A 20562-nucleotide genomic window follows, 5' to 3' on the forward strand; every position below is an offset into this window, starting at 1 on the left:
GGAATTTAAACTCCTCTACTCTTTTAAATATACATTTCCCAATCTTCAAAGGCAATCTGTCAACCTCCTCATGATTCGGTCTCTGTACAACCATTTAATGTGTCTTTTCATCATTTACCCGTAAGCCAATTTTTGCTGCCATTTCTTCTAGTTCCACAAATATCTGCCTAATTTCTAATTCATTGCGGCCAATAAGAACAATATCATCTGCATATGCAAGGACTTTATGCTGTCTCCCCAATATGATGCCAGCAGGTACAAGAGCTAATTTCCTGATAATCTTCTCCGGTGCAATGTTGAATAGAAGAGGAGACAGCGCATCGCCTTGTCTCAGACCAGTTTTATTCTGGAAGGAACTTGATTTTCTGCCCTTGAGCAAAACACAGCTAACATTACCATCCATACACAGTTTGCACATTAATTAATTTTATGGAAAGCCAAACTCCATCATGATGTTCCACAGCCCTTCTCTATGCATTGAAACAGCGTTGAAGAAATCTATAAAGAAATAATGAACCGACTCCTTGTGTTCCCACATCATATCATTAATAGTTTTAATTGCAAATATGTTGTCTGTAGTGGATCTGTTACTACAAAAACCGTTCTGATAGTCCCTAATAACATTTTCAGCAAATGGTTTTAAACGCTGTAAAAGAATAAAAGACAGAATTTTGTAGGCTGTGTTTACAAGAGATTATACCATGATAATATTGAAGTTCTTCCTTATCCCCTCCTTTATGAATTGGGACAATAAGTGATTCCTGCCATTTGTTTGGAATAACTTCATCGTGCAATATCCTTAGAATGATCTTATATATGTATTTATGTAATCTTTCTCCACCGTATTTAATAAGCTCAGCAGGAATGTTGTCATTACCTGAAGCTTTGTTATTTTTGAGACGTATAATACTTTGTAATACCTCTTGATATGATGGCTCTGGTATTTGTTCATTTGATGGGGAACTAGATGGTTTACCAATACAGGTTTCTGGATCATCACAATTCAGCAAGGAATCAAAGTATTGCTTACAGTAATTTAATAATTTGTCCTGATCAGCAATTAAATTTCCAGACCTATCTCTCTGTGGCTCAGGCGGCAGCGCGCCGACCTCTCAGCACTGGGTTCCGTGGTTCAAATCACTCCACGTGAGATTTGTGCTGGACAAAGCGGAGACGGGACAGGCTTTTGTCCAGGTATTCCGGTTTTCCCTGTCATAAATCATTCCAGCAACACTCTCCAATATCATTTCATTTCATCTGTCATTCATTAATCATTGCCCCAGAGGAGTGTGACAGGCTTTGGCAGCCGGCACAATTTCTATCCTCAGCGCTAGATGGGGGCTTCATTCATTCCATTCCTGACTCGGTCGAATGACTGGAAACAGGCTGTGGATTTTCATTTCATTTCAACTCTCATAATACCCAATCTCGGTTGAAATCCTTTTTTAATTGTGTTGACAGTTCCATACATCTTGTGGATGTTCCTGTTTCTGTAGTCATGTTGGATTGATTCTGTTTGTTGACTCAGGTAGACTTTTTCTTCTTTCTACGAATTAATTTACTACATTCTTTCTATTTTTCTCTGTACAGTTCCTAAACATCTACATTCTTATTAGACTGCAACCACTTATTACACCATATTGCCACTTTATTAATTGCATCTTGACATGCCTCATCGAACTATTTCTTTTTCTTACTAACACCTTTTGGTATCACTTTCCTTGCTACTGTTGTCATGATTTGTTTCGTGTTATTCCACATTCATTCACAAACTTCATCATTTGTTTCATCAATGTCTTCTGTAGGATCTTCTCCCAGAATATCTGTTTGCAATTTCCACATTATACTTTAATCTTTCATCCTCCTGCTTTAGTTTCTCAGTGTCAACTTTGCATCTTTCCTCAGGCTGTGAGTTACAAGAGGTTTTCAATTTAATTTTAACAGAAAGAACTATCACGTTGTGATCAGATCCTATCTCAGCTCCACTGTAAGCTCTGATATTAGTTATGGAGCTTCTGTATCAGTTATTAATTAGTACATGATCTATCTGATTGGCAGTTACAGTCACACGAATACCATGTTTCCTTATGTATTTGTTTATGTGTTGTCGTTTGTGGGGGCATGGCAGTTCACCAGTGATATGTTAAACCATTTAGAATGTACCCTTAAATAGCATAGTCTTTCATTAACATGTTCAAAGGACAGCATTGAAACTAGTGAATTTTGGACACAAAATGCAGTACCAAATTTGTGGGGCCCAGTTTCTTTACCACTTTTAAAAAGGGTATTCTTCTCCATGTCCTGTATACCATTACCAAGTCTCTTGAATTGCAGCAATCCCCAATCTATACTTCTCCAGCTGTTAACTGAGGATTTTGAAGGATCCAGGTTTATACAGGTTTCTTACATTACAAATTCCTATTCGTAAAGCCGATTTCCATTGCAGGCTCATCATATTTTGATGTCCATTCTTATTCATCCGAGGCAAATGTAAGATATTCGTAACAACCTTTCTTTTTTTTTTCCTTTTTTTTTTTATAGGGTCAAATAAACAAATCAGTCCTCAGAAGCTATCAAGTTTGCAACCTTACCACATCCCAGACAAGTGGCTCTTAAAAAAAATTCTTATGTGGGATTCGAACCTCCTACTTCGAGCACTGTCCACTATCACATATGTCCCCGGCTGCTTGCCATGTGAGCTACTGCGACACTTGACCTACGGCGCCCACTTCCCAGCCTATACAGTACCGTGCTCCTGGTCTGTGCGTCCACCTCCTGTTATAAAGTAAGTGTTCTGTGTATCTGTACTTGTTTTACGGGTTCATTCAAGGTACCCATAATAAATTAATAGTGGCACTCACGATTCCTGCTGTTCTAGCCCATAAACACACATATCGTTATATTACCCCGGTTTAGGGAGAGGAACCAATGTCTTTCAGAATTGTAGTAAATGTGAAGGGGTGCATCAAACTGGATCGCAAGGGGCAGGTTGACCACCCAGTATATGCGTGGATAAATAGTCTTGTGATTATTTTGCAAGATTTAGCAATTCTTACAGATTCTTACATAGAAAATCTCATGAAAATGCAATTAATGAATATCTCAAGCAAATTTGCATATATCCATATTCCTTTTTTGAAATTCGTATATTATTTTCCAATTCAGAGCACTGAATTTACAAGGAAAAAACAAGCAGAAAGGGTGTGTTGCCTGTTTATCGTCCCATTTAAAAAACTTAAGTTGAATTCAAGATGGCGGCTGGAATGGTCACGTGTCCACATCATATGTGGCCATATGGCACACACCACTCTTCCCTGTAGAGCATAAAATTCACTTTGTGTTGCCAAGACCCAAATCTCATTTTCTGTATAAAATGTTTTATGTAACTACAAAGTAGAACTATCAGTATATTTCTTCATTCTCAGCTATCATCAGCTACCCAGTCTAAGTTGCCCAGCTATTTTTCAGCAATTAATAATAATAATAATAATAATAATAATAATAATAATAATAATAATAATAATAATAATAATAATAATAATAATAATAATAATAATACCACCATTGATTTTACTGCAAAGTGATCATTAACATTAAATTTAGGATATGTTAATTGATCATTCACTGAAATCTGTCTGGTCCAACCCAAACTGTTCCCTTGTTAGAATTATTTTTTTGTCTGTGCTTTATTTAAAGCAATGCTCACGTTATACGATTTCTTATATATTTTATGTAAACTAACATTGAAAAAAGATGGAAAGAGAAATAGAAAATTAAATCTCTTTATTCTGTACAATGTTTCATATATCATAACCCTTTTCCTTTTAAAAAGGATAGAGATAATTATATGAGAAAATATATGAATATTTCCTTATTAATATACATATATACAGTGTATAAAGATACCTAAACCTTTAAAATGCATTAGATATAACACAGCATGTGAAACAGGCAAAGGCTGCCCGTGTTTTAATATCTTTTATTTGCTAAAATGTGCAATAACCAAGCTTGTTTCTGCTCTCTATACCTAATAGTAGTCTATTTTATTCATTAACCAGGGTCTCACAGGAACCACTTGGTCTCAGTCTTCTGGTGTTGCACCTCTCCCACAGCCATAGACCTTTGATGTACAGAAGTATAACCACAAGAGCTGCAAGCAAAGTACACTTATTATCATTTATAACTTACGCAGAACTACATGGCTTTGAAATTAAAACGCTGCTAGTCGTAGAGACCTCTTAGTGAGCGAGCTCCTCCCGGTTGGCATAGCAAGTGACCTCAGTGCGTAGGAAACATTTGCCTGCCATTAGTTAACACTCAGTCCACTTAGTGGCAGGTAGCCGCTGTGTTGACCATTTACTCACTATATGCTCTCTGTGGCTGGCAGCATTTTAATTTGAAAGACCTGTTTTACAAACAATTTTCTTCAATTTATCCTAGGTATTTCTAGTCTCTGGAGTCACTGGAGCCATCTGGGTATTTTTGGTTTTGGCCAGATCCCCTTCCTTCCATTGCCATATGTTTTCTCAGGGGAGAATTCTAAGAGTGATCTACCAGGTTTTAAACTTGGAGCATCTGGGTGGAAAGATGGCTGCTGAGCCACTATGCTGGTCATGTCCCTCAATCAAATTATCACTTAATAAAATAATAAATCATACCACTGAAAGCAATTGAAAACTATGCAAATAAATTTCATTACCTGAATTTAACTTCAGACATTGTACAAACTTTGCTCCTTTAGAGGCTTCATCAGTGGTTTCTGGTCAGTAGATATTTGTAACAATAAAGTTTACACTTATACTTAAATGCCAGCAGCCTCAGCCTGAATCAAATCCACTATCGAATGTGCCACTAAGATTTAGAACTTTTGTTTAGCTTTTTGAAAGTTTAATTTATTTTTAAATTTTAGCTGAGTGAATGCAAAATCCATCAAACTTTAGTCCTTTTTCTTTCCCATAGGGATTATACATAAACTTTATGAAACACATGCATATTATGACTTAAAATAAATAGATTTAAAATACTATTTGTAAAATACATGAGAAATATGACTACTTACTACCAATAACAAGAGCAGTAATAACTAAGGCACTAGGGCTTCCAGTATTTGAAAACTTGCTGCATTTCCTTAAGTCTGAAAATGAGGAAGACATAGTATCAATTAGTAAGAAAGTCTAAGCATATAACAAATTTTCAGAGTTAAGAAACTGAAGGAAACAAATTGCATCATCATCATCATCATCATCATCATGATCATGTTGCTTAATAATGAGAGCATAATGGATAGATGGCAAGGTTACAAAATTATTTTTAATTGGTATACCATATTTATGCATGTGTAGGCCGCTGGCATGTACAGTGTACGCTGCACCTGAATTTTGAGACATTTGTGGGGATTTTTCCCCCCAAAATTCCATTCTAGACTCAAAGTACTGTAGCTTCGTTCTGCAAAATGTGACAGTGTTGTACATTCCTTAGAGTTTAATACTCGCCTAACAGTAGCAGGTATAACCATAGCTGATGGGCTGAGGGTGGTGAAAGTACGGTACCTAATAGCATTCATTGATGCATGGCAGTTGACTGATGTAAACTGAGCGACATGGGTTGTGTCAGAGCAAGTTACACAATTTACAAGTAAAGTAAAAGGGGTGTGTTATGCCAAAGAAATTGGTAACAGAGAAGCGGGAAGGAAGTTTGATGTTGGTGAAAAGAGTGCGGTGTTGGATTTTAATTAAGGATGCACTTAAAAGAAGTCACAAAATTGACAGGCATTACATGGGGAAAAAAGAGCAATATCCAGAACTGGAAAACTATCTTATGGAGTATGTACATAAAACACGAGCAGATGGATTTTCTATTGCAGTCGAAATGCTACAGTTTGAAGGAAGAAAAATTGCTGAAAGAATTGAAATTCCTGAACGTCAATTTAAAGCAAATTACGGTTGGGCAAGGCGTTTTACAGCATTGCATGAGTTGGTGATTCACAGAAGAACATCAATGGCTCAGCGTCTACCCGAAACATACCAGGAGAAACTGCTCCCATTTCAGTGTCATGTCTTGAATTCAAGGAAGATGCATGATTACAGCATGAGAGCAGAGCAATAGGAAATGCTGACAAAACTCCTGTAGTTATTGTAATGCCTGGGGAAACTACAGTCAACAAAACAGGAAGAAAAACCTTTCAAGTTTGAACTGCAGGGGCAGAAAAACAGCTTAGTTACTGTAATGTGCATCACTACTGATGGAGACAAACACCCTCTTTTGCAATTTTTAAGTGAAAAACAATGCCAAAAGAAAAGCTGCCCCCAGGGATGAAAGTGAGAGTGCAGGAAAAGGGGTGGATGAACAAGGATTTGTACATGGACTCGGTAAAAACAGTGTGGTTTTTTCATGTTGGTGCTCTGTTAAGTCGGCCATCCATCTTGGTGATTGACAGCTTATGTGGTCACTTGACAGAGAAAGTGAAAAGATGATGGGAAAACAGCAATCTGACATGGTTGCGATTCCTGGTGGAATGACGGGAATGCTGCAACTCCTAGATGGTTCCATCAACCGGCTTAAGGCATATTTGCGACTTTTCTACTGTGAATGGAGGTGCAATTCTTCAAACCTTCAATTATTCAAATATCATGGATGTGTAGAATTTAATACCAGCAGGGATGGTAGCCACGAGCTTCAAACCCCCATCAATTTCCCTCGCAATGGACAGGACCGAAGACAACGTGGTGTGGGGCGCATCATTTGACAGCGGCAGTGACAGTGATAAATTGTCAAGTGAAGATGAATAGGTACCTTGAACTATTTTAATCACGTTTGGATGCAATAGGTTGTAAAGTATGTAGTAACTGATGTTTTATACTAGTGAAGTGTTCTAAACTAAAGGGTGTTTACTGTATATAATTTAAAAATTCCGAGCACCCCATTTTTACCAACTTAATTTTAGTAATAAAAGTGCGGCCTATACACGCATAAATACAGCACATACAGCATCACTTTAATACCAGTTGGATAAAGCGGAGACTGGTGTACTTTGTGATCACACACATACCTGTCGGAATGAAAGATATGGTTTACAAGACAGCAGTTAAAGCAGAGCTAAGCTATGCTTTGGAATGTTAACCCCTTAAAGAGCAGAAACTTTGCATCACAGAGATGAAAATGTTAAGATGGAGTTGTGGGAAAAAAAAAAAAAGTACATTAGAGGGAGATTTAAAGCGAAATCTATTTCTGAGACGGTGATTGAGTCTTACAAACGCTAGTTTGGTCATGTTATGAGAAGATCTGAAGATCATATGATAAGGAGGGTCCTGGTTATCCCCAAATGTGAAATTTGGTAGAGTCCCTAAACTTTGTGTGAGACCCTAATCAACCTGCTAAAAGCTGTATGCCCTGGAAACTATGTTCCAGGAGAAGTGACCCCAAACAGAATGAGAAAAGGTGAGGATAAAGATACAAAGGTGAACATGGTATTTTGACTTTTTTTAAAGCCTCACAGAGTCGCTTTACAAAAATCCTTGACACATACAAGGTTATAGATTACTAATGAAGATATATAACAAATTTGTGAACTTACCAGTTAGCTGTTTGAAGGAAAAGATCTTTCAGTAGTCTTAAAATAGGATAACAGCTTTACTTTTTTAATCTGTATAATGTTTTGTATGGGAAAGCGTATGACAAACACACATAGACTGGTCTGATGCTGCCCTCCATGTTCCCCTATTCTGTGCTAACTTCATCATAAAACTTCTACATTCTACATCTACTCTAATCTGATTATCATATTCATGTCTTGGACTCTCCCTACCTTTCTTACCATGTGTAGGTACTTTCATGAATGCAGTTATTAACAACATTAAACTTTTCACAAAGAGTCTGTAATAAATTTTTAATTCTGTTATTTAAAAAAAAAATCAGAACATTTTCATTTAAGAAATAGATTTGTTTTGAATATGATAGACTGCAAGGCAATGGCAACCAAGGAAAAAACAATCATTTAGGAAGATACCTACACTTGTATTCTATTCTTCTCTTTAATGGCCTGAACAAAAATTGATGACAGAGTTTTCCTAATCCTTCTGCAGGTATTGGTTTTATATTTAGGTACCGTATATCGCATAAAGTTCAATGAAACAATGTGGAAGAAACAAACCACTTGTACTGACGCTTAAAGAAATGTGCAGTAAATGTTAAATGAAACTGTAGGAAAGAATGAATGTATATGTATCTCATACAGAATGTGTGTAATTTTAAAAACAATGTGAACCTGATTCCATTTATAATATGAATTTATCAGTAACTGAAATTTGTATGTATAACTGTTGTTGTTGTTGTTAGTCGTTTAGTCGCTTTCGACTCTCCGTGACCCCATAGACCAAAGTGCGCCATTTCTTCCTGTCATGAACTATTTTCTGAAGTCTTTCTAAATTGAGAGCCGTGGCTTCCTTGATGCCATCAATCCACCTCATCCGTTGTCGCCCTCTTCTCCTGTTACCATCAGTCTTCCCCAGCATTAAGGTCTTTTCCAGTGAATCATGTTTTCTCATAATATGACCGAAGTACTTTAGTTTTTGTCTGAGTATTTGACCTTCCAGTGAACAGCCTGGGTTGATTACTAATTCTAAATTGATGACTTCATACTAATACTAAATTCCCTTTAAGTAATGAGGTTTATACTCATTGCACCAGAATGAAACAAACTGCAATTCCAGGACTAAATTTCATATTAGAGTAGTGCAGCATTCACATATACTTGAATATAATAGTTTACTTCATTGCTTAGTAATTATGTCAACCACTGAGTCATTTCACAATTAATTTTAAGATGTACCACTTGAGAAATTTAAGTGTGCAAATAGCTGTTTTCTTTTTCTTTAGCCTGTTTGTTCTATTTACTGTTCTTACAATTTACGTTGTCTTCAATCCTGGATTTATAATTGACCTTACCATTAGAATTGAGGCCCATGAAACCCAACCAGCAGATGTAAGTACAATGCCTAAGAACCCACAACTTTATACTATAAAGAAAAATATAGTTAATTCCTACAGTAGTGGATCTTATGGTTGGAGCTAGAGGCACCATAACAGTCAGGTTTGCACATTTCTTGAAATTGTTCAGATTGGATGACAAATTCATGGCCTTGGTGGCTGCAAAGGGTTCAGGAGTGATATGTAGAACAGCTGACCTTTCTATTCTAGAACACGTAACTCTCTTACCATCTTGATAATAAGATGTATGTTTGGAATGCTTTGTCTACCGGGTAGCCTTTCATTCGTTAGAGGAAGCTGAATGGCATTTGCTGTGAAAACAATGTTTTTTTTCAGTCAATCAATCATCATTGATCCGAGTAGCCTGCGTAGCTTAGGCAGCAGAGTGCCGGCCTCTCACCCCTGGGTTCTGTGGTTCAAATCCCAGTCACTCCATGTGAGATTTGTGCTGGACAAAGTGGAGGCGGGACAGGTTTTTCTCTGGGTACTCCGGTTTTCCCTGTCATCTTTCATTCCAGCAACATCCTCCAGTATCATGTGTACCATTTCATTGCCCTAACCATATTAAAACGAGATGTTACGACACCAATGTTTGCCATGCATCGTAATAAAATGACAAAGATTATATAGTAGAGAAATACATTAGAAGAAAGTACGGACATACAGAATTAAATAGGCCGTGATTATGTTATAATAAAAGAACAGACATATAGAATTAAAAAAGCCGTGAATATGTCAAAAAGAATACAGATTTAACGAATCACGTAAGCCGTGGTCAGGAAGTAAGACATTCAGACCTATAGAAACCACGCAGCCGTGACTAAGAAAAATTCAGAATATTTTAAATTGTCAAAATGGTAAAGTGAACAATCACAATTACGTTGAGCATCGGAACGAAACTATTCACGTGAAATTCGTCACGTAAAGAAGGAGGAAGCTTTTACGGAAGAAGACTTGAAGAATAATTGGAAGATTGAGTAATATTATAAAGATATTACGCCTATTTACAACTAAATATCAAGGTTAATGAGGAGGAAAACGTAAAGGAAAGAGAAGAAGAATTAAATTATCGGAGACCAAAGCTCGAACTGAAAGCTAACGCGAGTTACTTAGTGAAAAATAAGATATCGCCAACTTAAAAAATATATTTACGATAAACTAGAAGTTATCTAGAGTACTTTACAAATCTTATAACTGGAGATTGTCATTCAATTTTGATAGAATAACCTGTTTTTAAAACTAAAAATTAGACACAGAAGAATTTATTGCGAGACTGAATTATAGTACTAATGATGGTGTTAAATATGTTTTTATCACATGCAAACGACAGCATCGAGTTGAGTAACTAAGTCGGAGATGGGGCTGACAACTGATGGACACCTGGCCAGCTTACTCTACAAGCCTGATACTGGTAGCCACTGCCCAAATATGACGCAGCCATCACTGGGAGCCAGGGAACCAGAGATGATCAACTTGGAATCTAGCCCAGTCCAGTAACACCAGCAGATAAAAGTTAAGTTCCATGCAGTTTTATCTATTCAAAGTAACCATACATATTTAACTTTAAGAAGTAGTGCGTAGATGTTAGTAATGTGATTTTAAGAAGGTCGACATTTATATCTTCGAGAATTGTTTTCAATGTGCAGTGTCTTCGCAAAGAAATTATCATAAATGTCTTAAAATCATAGATGTAGGTTACTTTTCGATTACGTAAATCAACATTCTTATGTGGGGATGCTTATAGTTAAATGTGGAGAGATTGGAAAACGATATTTCGACTATTGCCAGAGAAAAGTGTTATACATAACGTGATTTAATCCAGCTGTAATGCGGAGTGGAAATAGATGGTTTCATAGGATATTAAGACTTGGTTATCGCCAGTTCGTCACCGCATGTGAGTAAATACGAGCCTGATTCATTCATACATGTATTTCTTTTACAGGAAAGAATGATTGTGTGTATTTGAATAGAAATTAAACCCATTAATGCATCATTGTCATATGATAATGGAATAATGAAATGATACGCCATTAAAGGAGAAATGATTGATATTTATATGTGTAATTAAGAGTACATACGATGTAATGATGAGTTTATAAGTATGAATATTCTGAGGGATATATTTGTTGATATGAATAATGTGGAGTTATAATGTTTACGGTTGGAATAATGAAGAGAGATATGTATTTGTGATTTATTGGTAGTAATTACATGACGTGATACTAACCATAGGTTATATTATCGTGATTGCGGCATGATTTCTGTAGTGGCATAGGATGTTTTGGGTTGATAGGATATTCATACGGTGAAATACGTAACAGAATCCGTAGGCTGATAACCATATACAGTCATCAAAATAAAATTTCCAAATAATAAATATTAAGGTGTAAACCTGATTTCTTCTAGGAGAATTTCACATGTTGTAGTAAGTCTTGTCTGATTTCTTTTTGTCGAAGCTATGATTTGATGGGAAGAAGCATCTTCATAATTTAAGTCTCTGCCATTGACAACTAAATAATTATCACAAGCAATATTCTCTAGAATTCCATGAGCTAGTGATTTAGATGCGATCGTGAATCTTGATAGATGTAAGACCTGATAGGATAATGGTTAGAATTTATTAGGCGATACCTACATTAATTCTTTTAAGGAAATAATTTGGATATATATATCCAGTAACAGGTTTTAAATTTAAATTTCGTGTGGCTATTTCTAGCCGAGTGCAGCCCTTGTAAGGCAGACCCTCCGATGAGGGTGGGCGGCATCTGGCATGTGTAGGTAACTGTGTGTTATTGTGGTGGAGGATAGTGTTATGTGTGGTGTGTGAGTTGCAGGGATATTGGGGACAGCACAAACACCCAGCCCCCGGACCATTGGAATTAACCAATTCCCGGCCGGGAATCGAACCCGGCACCCTCTGAACCGAAGGCCAGTACGCTGACCATTCAGCCAACGAGTCAGACATCCAGTAACAGGTGAAACTGATTGATAATTTTTTATGCATCAGAATATATTAGAATAGCCATTTGAAGCTATGATATTTGGAACTTTGCTTTTTCTGCTAGCGTTAAATTGAAAATCAAGCATGGATGAACAAAAAGATTAATGACTTGTTGAGAAGATAAATAAGCATTGATTTAATTAAATTTTGATTTAACTTAATTTATGATTTTTAACTACACTTTTGATCTAGTTCAATTTTGATTTTTTTTTTTTTTTGCTAGGGGCTTTACGTCGCACCGACACAGATAGGTCTTATGGCGACAATGGGATAGGAAAGGCCTAGGAGTTGGAAGGAAGCGGCCGTGGCCTTAATTAAGGTACAGCCCCAGCATTTGCCTGGTGTGAAAATGGGAAACCATGGAAAACCATCTTCAGGGCTGCCGATAGTGGGATTCGAACCTACTATCTCCCGGATGCAAGCTCACAGCCACGTGCCTCTACGCGCACGGCCAACTTGCCCGGTAATTTTGATTTTAACCACACTTTTGACTTTATTCAATTATGATTTTTTTTTTCACATTTTAACTTTCTTGACACTTTAATTTCATCAATATCCAGCAAGACTGCTACTTAATAAGATTGATAATTATGATATGATACTTCGTAAACTTTTCTTTGCTTTATATTGTGAGAATCATATTTCTTTAACGAAATAATGATTTGATCTCAGTCAACGACTTTGCTCTTGATTTATCCTTTGAATGAAGAGACATTGAATGTAATTAGATATTTTAACATTCAAATAATTCATCCCAAGGCAATTCATGATCATGAATAAAACAAGAATTTGAATATTTAAATTATTATTATTGCAATTCATTTCATTATTATAGCAGATCAGTTTACGTTGAACTCTTGCAGGATTATTTTTGGTTGGATGAGTTCGAGTGATGATTTTTATTGATATTTAAGAAAAAATGGTATTGCTGGTAAAATATAACAGAGGATATGCGGGTCCCCAGTTGATCTCACGTAAAAAAAAAAAAAAAAAAAAAAAAAAAAAAAAAAAATATTGATGCATATTAGTTACCCCTGAGAGGTATCGTGTAGCAAGTCAGAGAATAATTTGACACCTACAGTGAAACGTGGAAAGGAGATAATTACCTCAATCGGAAATTATGAAGGCGAAAAGAATTTATTATTGACGGATGAATGGAGATAGATGTAGCTGCTGATACTTAGCATCATATTTAATGCACGTTCCATACAATTAACTGCAATACATGGTGTAGTTGAAAGAGGGAAAATAGCCGGTGCAATGAACTGGACGCCCATCGTGGCGCGGTTGGAACTGATGGACGGTGCACATGTCATTTCATCTGTCAGTCATTAATCATTTTCCCAGAGGAGTGCGACAGGCCTCGGCTGCCGGCAGAATTCCTAACCTCGCCACTAGATGGGGGCTTCATTCATTCCATTCCTGACCCAGTCGAATGACTGGAAACAGGCTGTGGATTTTCAATCATCATTGGTCTGCGTCTAGGGCTCTCACCCAGGTGGCAGATTCCTTATCAACCGTTTACCTAGACTTTTCTTAAATGATTTCAAAGAACTTGGAAATTAATTAAACATTTTCCTTTATATATTATTCCAATCCCCAATTCCTATAAATGAATACTAGCCCCATTTTGTCCTCTTGAATTCCAACTTTATCTTCAAATTATTTTCTTTCCTACATCCACTCCAGCTTATTCACCTACTAATGTTGTTCCACAACGTCTCTCAACTGACAGCTTGGAACATACTTCTTGTTGAGCAGCTCATCTTCTTACTCCCAAGTCTTCCCAACCCAAAGCTGGCAACATTTCCATGACACTAACTCTTTTGTCGGAAACCACCAAGAATAAATCGTGCTGCTTTCCTTTGGACCTTTCCAAGTTCTCCTATCAAGTAATCTTGGTGTGGGTCCCATCCACTATATATGACCACTCCTTTACCAGCTGTATGCACAAGTCTTTTCTGGTTTCACTAAGAGATGGAGCCAACGAACAGTACGCAGCGTATGAATTTGACACAGACGTCAGTTTGTTCGTCTAACATTAACCTACCAACACACACAAGTTGAGCCCGCCGAACACGAGCGTCTGTGTTGTATCATTCAGTGATCATGTCGATGTTTGTGCCTGAAAAAGAACATTTGCAGCATGCATTGCTTTTCTTATGTAATCAAAAGAAAAAGGCTGGGGAAAGTCATCGTTTGCTGGCAGAAACATATGGTGAACATGCTCCATCGATTAGAACATGTGAGACATGGTTTTGACAATTTAAACGAGGTGATTTCAATGTGAAATGTGGTAGACCACAAAAGTGCGAAGACCAACTGCAGGCGTTACTGGATGTGGATGAAACCGTTAATGCACAACGCTATTGCCAACAATTGATTAATTTAAATCACGCACTGATCGAAAGATGACCGGAATGGGCCAGAAGACATGGCAAAGTGATTTTGTTACACAACAATGTGCCATCTCACAAAGCACAACCAGTGAAAGACACCTTGAAATTGTTTGGATAGGACATCCTTCCGCACCCACCCTAATCCACCAACCTGGCGCCATCTATCACCTCTTCACATCAATGGGACACGCGCTTGAAGAGCAGCACTTCAGCAATTTCGAGAAAGTTAGAAAATGGCTCGAAGAATGGTTTGCCGCAAAAGACAAGCAGTTTTTCTGGCATGGTATTCATAACTTACCTGAAAGATGGGCAAAGTGTGTAGAAGCCGATGGCCAATATTTTGAACATACAAAAAAATGAATTTTCCATGAAAATGACATGTTTTCATTACCACAAAAACCAGTAAAAACTTATGCACACATCTGGTAGATCCATATTACAACCCCTAAATACCCTCGTAATCATGTGAACCTTTATTTACAATCTTGTTAATGTGATTACCCCAATGAAGATCTTTCCTTATATTAACACCTACGTACTTATAGCGATCCTTATGATGAGGTACTTTCATTCCATTAACAGAGTAATTAAAAATGAAAAAACTCTTCCTCTTGGTGAAACTTACAACCTGACGTTTCGTCTCGTTTACCATCATACCACTGACTGCTGTCTATCTCACAACACTGTCACAGTCTTTTTGCAGCCACTCATAATCCTGTAATTTATTTACTACTCTATACGCATAACACCCCATCAATGCTATCTTTACCTTGCCATGGTGGTTGGGCTTGCATGGTCAAAAGATCCTGAGAGCTATGCCAGTGGTAGCTTAGCTACTTGTAGGGCCTCCCAAGCTGGACAGGTCGACCCAGACTAAAAGGAGTACCCTGGTCCTCCAGGTTGGGGGTTGGGTATAGGGCTGACACCCCTATCCCGTAAAAAAAGAAAAGTTTGTTGAGAAGCCACAAAGAATAAACCTGACGAATAAAATGGAAAAACGACCTAGGCGGTTATGGACTGGTATTAGCGACTTGGAATGTGAAGACAATAAACAGGTAGACCAAGAAAGCTATGAACTGAGGAGATAGAGGATGATCTATGTACCATGGGAGTCAGGAGATGGAGGACCAAGGAAATCGACAGAGAGCTTTGGAAAAAGATAGTTGCAGAGACCAAGGTTCTGCGTGGACCATAGCATCAAGGAGTAAGTACATAAGAATACAGTATATCATCTGCAAAAAACCTTATCTGCGATTCCAGTTCTTTCGTCGTCGTATTAGTGCTAACGGAGGGAATTTTGAACATTTCATGTAAGAAAGAGTTTCATGTGGTATGGTGGTACATTCTGTTCCTGTGTGTACTATGCAGAGTTGTAGAAGATGGGTTCTAACATGAAAATAAAGTGTTTCCAGACCCAGTTCCATATAAAATATTTTCTTCTTCCATGTGTGCTTGCTTGTTTTGTTTTAAGGGGCCTAACATTGAAGGTACTGTAATCGGGTCCTTCCATATGTGAGGAATGTCCTGAAAGTTTGACCGTACCTTATTGTTACACTCCATATTCATTATCTTATCAAATAATTCTGCATCAGCAGGTCTGTACACCCCAAAAAACATCCATTTGCCTATTATCTTTAGAGATGAACCTTATACCTACAATTTCATGTGTTTCATCCCTAACTTATTTGTATCCCCTTCCTATCCTGTCTCTATGATAAACACTCCAGTTCTGAAATATCACTTCAACTTCTATTACAATATTTGGCAAATATATATTTAATTACTTAATTCTATTTCTTTCTTTACAATACTTCTACAGTTCAGTAATAACAACTTTATGTAATCCTTACCTAACATCCAGCTCCCTATATTATTACCACCATTCACTAGTCCACCCTGTTTCCCTAAAATTAACTTCCTATAACTCTTCTAAAAAACTTCCTAACTTATACATACCATTACATTCAAGTGAAGGTGGTCTGAGCATAGATCCCACCCAATAGGATCTACAATTTCACACATATCCACTCCATAGGCTTGTTTAATAGGAATATCCAGGTTCTTTTACTTTTTATGCTGTACTCTTAATGTCAGTCATCTTTGTGACTTTGTAGGCAATGTTCCCCAAGACACAGAACTTTAGCTCTTGGGAACATTTGGTTAGATAAATCTATACTATTAATAAAATTGAGATGCTGTCTGTTAGTTAGTTTGTTCCAGACAAGCTTGAAAACTACTGGACTGATTGAGCTGAAATTTGGTAAGAATATAGCTACAAACCCAAGTCACGCAAGGGATACTTTTGATTTTTGTATATTTCACCAGTTTGAACTGTCAAGGGATTTTACATGAGTGTGTCCCAAATTTAGGCAATTTTCCCTCTACATCAACTAAAATACTGTATTTACGCGAATAATACCCATATCTGGGAACTGCTGTGGGCTGTAGTTTATTTATATACCCATTTTCATCATAATCATCATCATCAATATTCACAAGTGCTTCTGGTGTGAGACAATCAGCCGTCTAGGAAATGTCCTAGTCTGTTGCCTAGGAAATGCCTGGATGAATTTAATCAATATTCTTAATGCATCCTTTGGGGAGGCTTCTCTCTGGTACTATGGAAGACTTCATGCAAGCAACACCTGAGTCCCTGAAAGTGGCTAAGTATTGGTCTGCAACCATATAAGTTTGTTCTTCTGCCATGTTCTGTGGTCTTCTTAGATCCTTCCATTGAGGTTCGTTCGTCATTTCTAAAGACAGTCATCACATTAAGGAATCAACGCAGCATTTACTTTTCCAAGCACTGTGCTTGACAGGAAGTCACCTACGGAGTACAAATCTACCACATTGGGACCTCCTTTTGTCTCCTTTCATGTTATGATTGTTATATATTTGCTTATGGTTGTAGAGGAAGTCACCTACGGAGTACAAATCTACCACATTGGGACCTCCTTTTGTCTCCTTTCATGTTATGATTGTTATATATTTGCTTATGGTTGTAGAGTTTGTATTTATATGTATATATTAGTTCTAATAAATAAATAAATAAATAAATAAATAAATAAATAAATAAATAAATAAATAAATAAATAAATAAATAAATAAATAAATAAATAAATAAATAAATAAATAAATAAATAAATAAATAAATAAATAAATAAATAAATAAATAAATAAATAAATAAATAAATAAATAAATAAATAAATAAATAAATAAATAAATAAATAAATAAATAAATAAATAAATAAATAAATAAATAAATAAATAAATAAATAAATAAATAAATAAATAAATAAATAAATAAATAAATAAATAAATAAATAAATAAATAAATAAATAAATAAATAAATAAATAAATAAATAAATAAATAAATAAATAAATAAATAAATAAATAAATAAATAAATAAATAAATAAATAAATAAATAAATAAATAAATAAATAAATAAATAAATAAATAAATAAATAAATAAATAAATAAATAAATAAATAAATAAATAAATAAATAAATAAATAAATAAATAAATAAATAAATAAATAAATAAATAAATAAATAAATAAATAAATAAATAAATAAATAAATAAATAAATAAATAAATAAATAAATAAATAAATAAATAAATAAATAAATAAATAAATAAATAAATAAATAAATAAATAAATAAATAAATAAATAAATAAATAAATAAATAAATAAATAAATAAATAAATAAATAAATAAATAAATAAATAAATAAATAAATAAATAAATAAATAAATAAATAAATAAATAAATAAATAAATAAATAAATAAATAAATAAATAAATAAATAAATAAATAAATAAATAAATAAATAAATAAATAAATAAATAAATAAATAAATAAATAAATAAATAAATAAATAAATAAATAAATAAATAAATAAATAAATAAATAAATAAATAAATAAATAAATAAATAAATAAATAAATAAATAAATAAATAAATAAATAAATAAATAAATAAATAAATAAATAAATAAATAAATAAATAAATAAATAAATAAATAAATAAATAAATAAATAAATAAATAAATAAATAAATAAATAAATAAATAAATAAATAAATAAATAAATAAATAAATAAATAAATAAATAAATAAATAAATAAATAAATAAATAAATAAATAAATAAATAAATAAATAAATAAATAAATAAATAAATAAATAAATAAATAAATAAATAAAAATAAAAAACAAACAGACAAACAAACAAACAAACAAATAAATAACAATATATAAATAAAAAACCAAACAGACAGACAGACAGACAGACAAACAAACAAACAAACAAACAAACAAACAAATTGTATTATATGTATATATTGCATGTTTCTATCTTTTAATATTGTGTAGGTTTGAAATTCACATTTCATTCTGCTTCATTATCTAAAGAACCAGTGCTTCAGACACGGCCAGCTTTACGTGGGATGTACCTAATCAGAAGGTAGTAAATACTACCTACAACAGCGTGCTGTAAGACGCAGATATACTTACGGGTCACCTAAATTTAACCAGTTTAATCCTTGCTCATAAATCCATATGAAAAACAAATACTTTAGCTAGTAAAAGATAAAATTTGAAGATAATAGTGAATTTTGATTTCATTACCAGTATCTGTTTGAAATGGTCCATACAGCTTCACAGGAGGTCCGCAAACTGACTCATTAAAATATACTGTCTTATTAGTCTGGTTGAAAACTACAATCAGTCCTTCCATCAGTACCACACCTAAAAAATAAAATGTTCAAAATTGTAAAACATCATAGGCAACCTAACAGAAAATCTCTATACAGAAATTAATACCTGCATGATTTATATTTAAAACACCATCCCTCAAAGTTTCTCTGGTCAGTATGTTCAATCCTTAAATTCTGAGAGATTGGCAAGCAAGAACAATACTGTCCAAATTTTAGGAAAGGAGAGAATTTTGATAATGGTCAGTAGATAGCCTCGATCACAAGTTAAGAAAGGAAGTGAAAGAATAATTTTAATACCTTAACTTGCCAGACACAGTAAAATATTCTCAAATAAAATAAAATTTTGAATATCCCTCTGAATTCACATATATAAACGGGCAGATAAGTATTCTAAAACTGCTTAACTCAGAATTATAGATATACAATAATTTACAATTTGATCTACGTTGCACTGACACAGATAGGTCTTAAGGTGAAAATGGAATAGGAAAGGGCTAAGGATAAGTAGGTAGCAACCATGGCCTTAATTAAGATACATCCCCAGCATTTGCCTAGTGTAAAAATGGGAAACCACAGAAAACCATCTTCAGGGCTGCTGACAGTGGGACTCGAACCCACTATCTCCTGAATGCAACCTTACAGCCGCGCGCCTCTAACTGCACAGCCAACTCAGCCAGCACAGAGTAATTAAGGAAGAAAGTAATAGAGTCGAGAAAGTTGAAATTAATAGAAAATAGGATTATAACTGAGGACAGCTGGATAGAACAAATATGTAAATACCAAGTGGATGTATTGGAAAATCAAATGTCCCTCAATAAACTATGATGATGAGTTACGGATATAAGAAAGCGGTAACAGAGGAGAAGTTTAGGCGCAGGGTTTCTTAGGTAAGCAGATAAGAAGATGACTAATGGTGTTATCACTCAAGCTATTCGAAGACTGTTTTAACCTCCAACGATATTCCGCCAATATCCCACAGAATGCCCGATTGACGTCTCTTTTGTTTTCTACCCATTGAACAACCACAAATTTACAGGAATGATGACGAAAATGGTAATACGTTACTTCCCTGCTGGCAAGCAATCAGAGACGTTGCCATGGTAACCTGTAAGTTCGTTGTTGGTCTGTCGGTCACTCAATGCAGAGCATAGTAAGTTTCTCCGTCATTTGAAGAGTAAGGTAAATTATGAACATAACAAAAGTTGTTTATAATGAAGAGACGTTTTACATGCAGTCCACGGAGTTTACAGAAAATCAATAGGATAAGAGAAAATGGAGGAAAACCGTTCTGGTTTTCAAATAAACCCTTCATCTATTCAAAGATTTTACAATGATATGCATATCAAAACCTTCCCCAGGATGAGTATACACTAAATATGACGTTTGGTCGAGATCTATCCAGCCGCTTCGCCGTGATAGTGGAACAGACCGAAAGACACAAAAAATAAAAACCACC

At 34.9% G+C, this 20562-nt stretch overlaps 1 protein-coding gene across 4 annotated transcripts in view; it reads right to left on the reverse strand.

Moving 5' to 3' along the window:
• Positions 1 to 3766: 3766 nt before the first annotated feature.
• LOC136866486 (beta-secretase) overlaps positions 3767 to 20562 on the reverse strand; it is a 110701-nt gene continuing 93905 nt past the window's right edge. For all 4 annotated transcript variants that reach the window (XM_067143492.2, XM_067143493.2, XM_067143491.2 and 1 more), the window contains 3 exons: positions 19018 to 19137; positions 5060 to 5134; positions 3767 to 4150 (listed from right to left, as the gene is read on the reverse strand). In XM_067143492.2, the coding sequence (XP_066999593.2) occupies positions 4044 to 4150; positions 5060 to 5134; positions 19018 to 19137 (302 nt within the window). In that variant the 3' untranslated portion in view covers positions 3767 to 4043. The remainder of the gene's footprint in view (positions 4151 to 5059; positions 5135 to 19017; positions 19138 to 20562) is intronic.

Source organism: Anabrus simplex, chromosome 3, assembly GCF_040414725.1.
Source record: "Anabrus simplex isolate iqAnaSimp1 chromosome 3, ASM4041472v1, whole genome shotgun sequence".
Taxonomy (NCBI): Eukaryota; Metazoa; Arthropoda; class Insecta; order Orthoptera; family Tettigoniidae; genus Anabrus; species Anabrus simplex.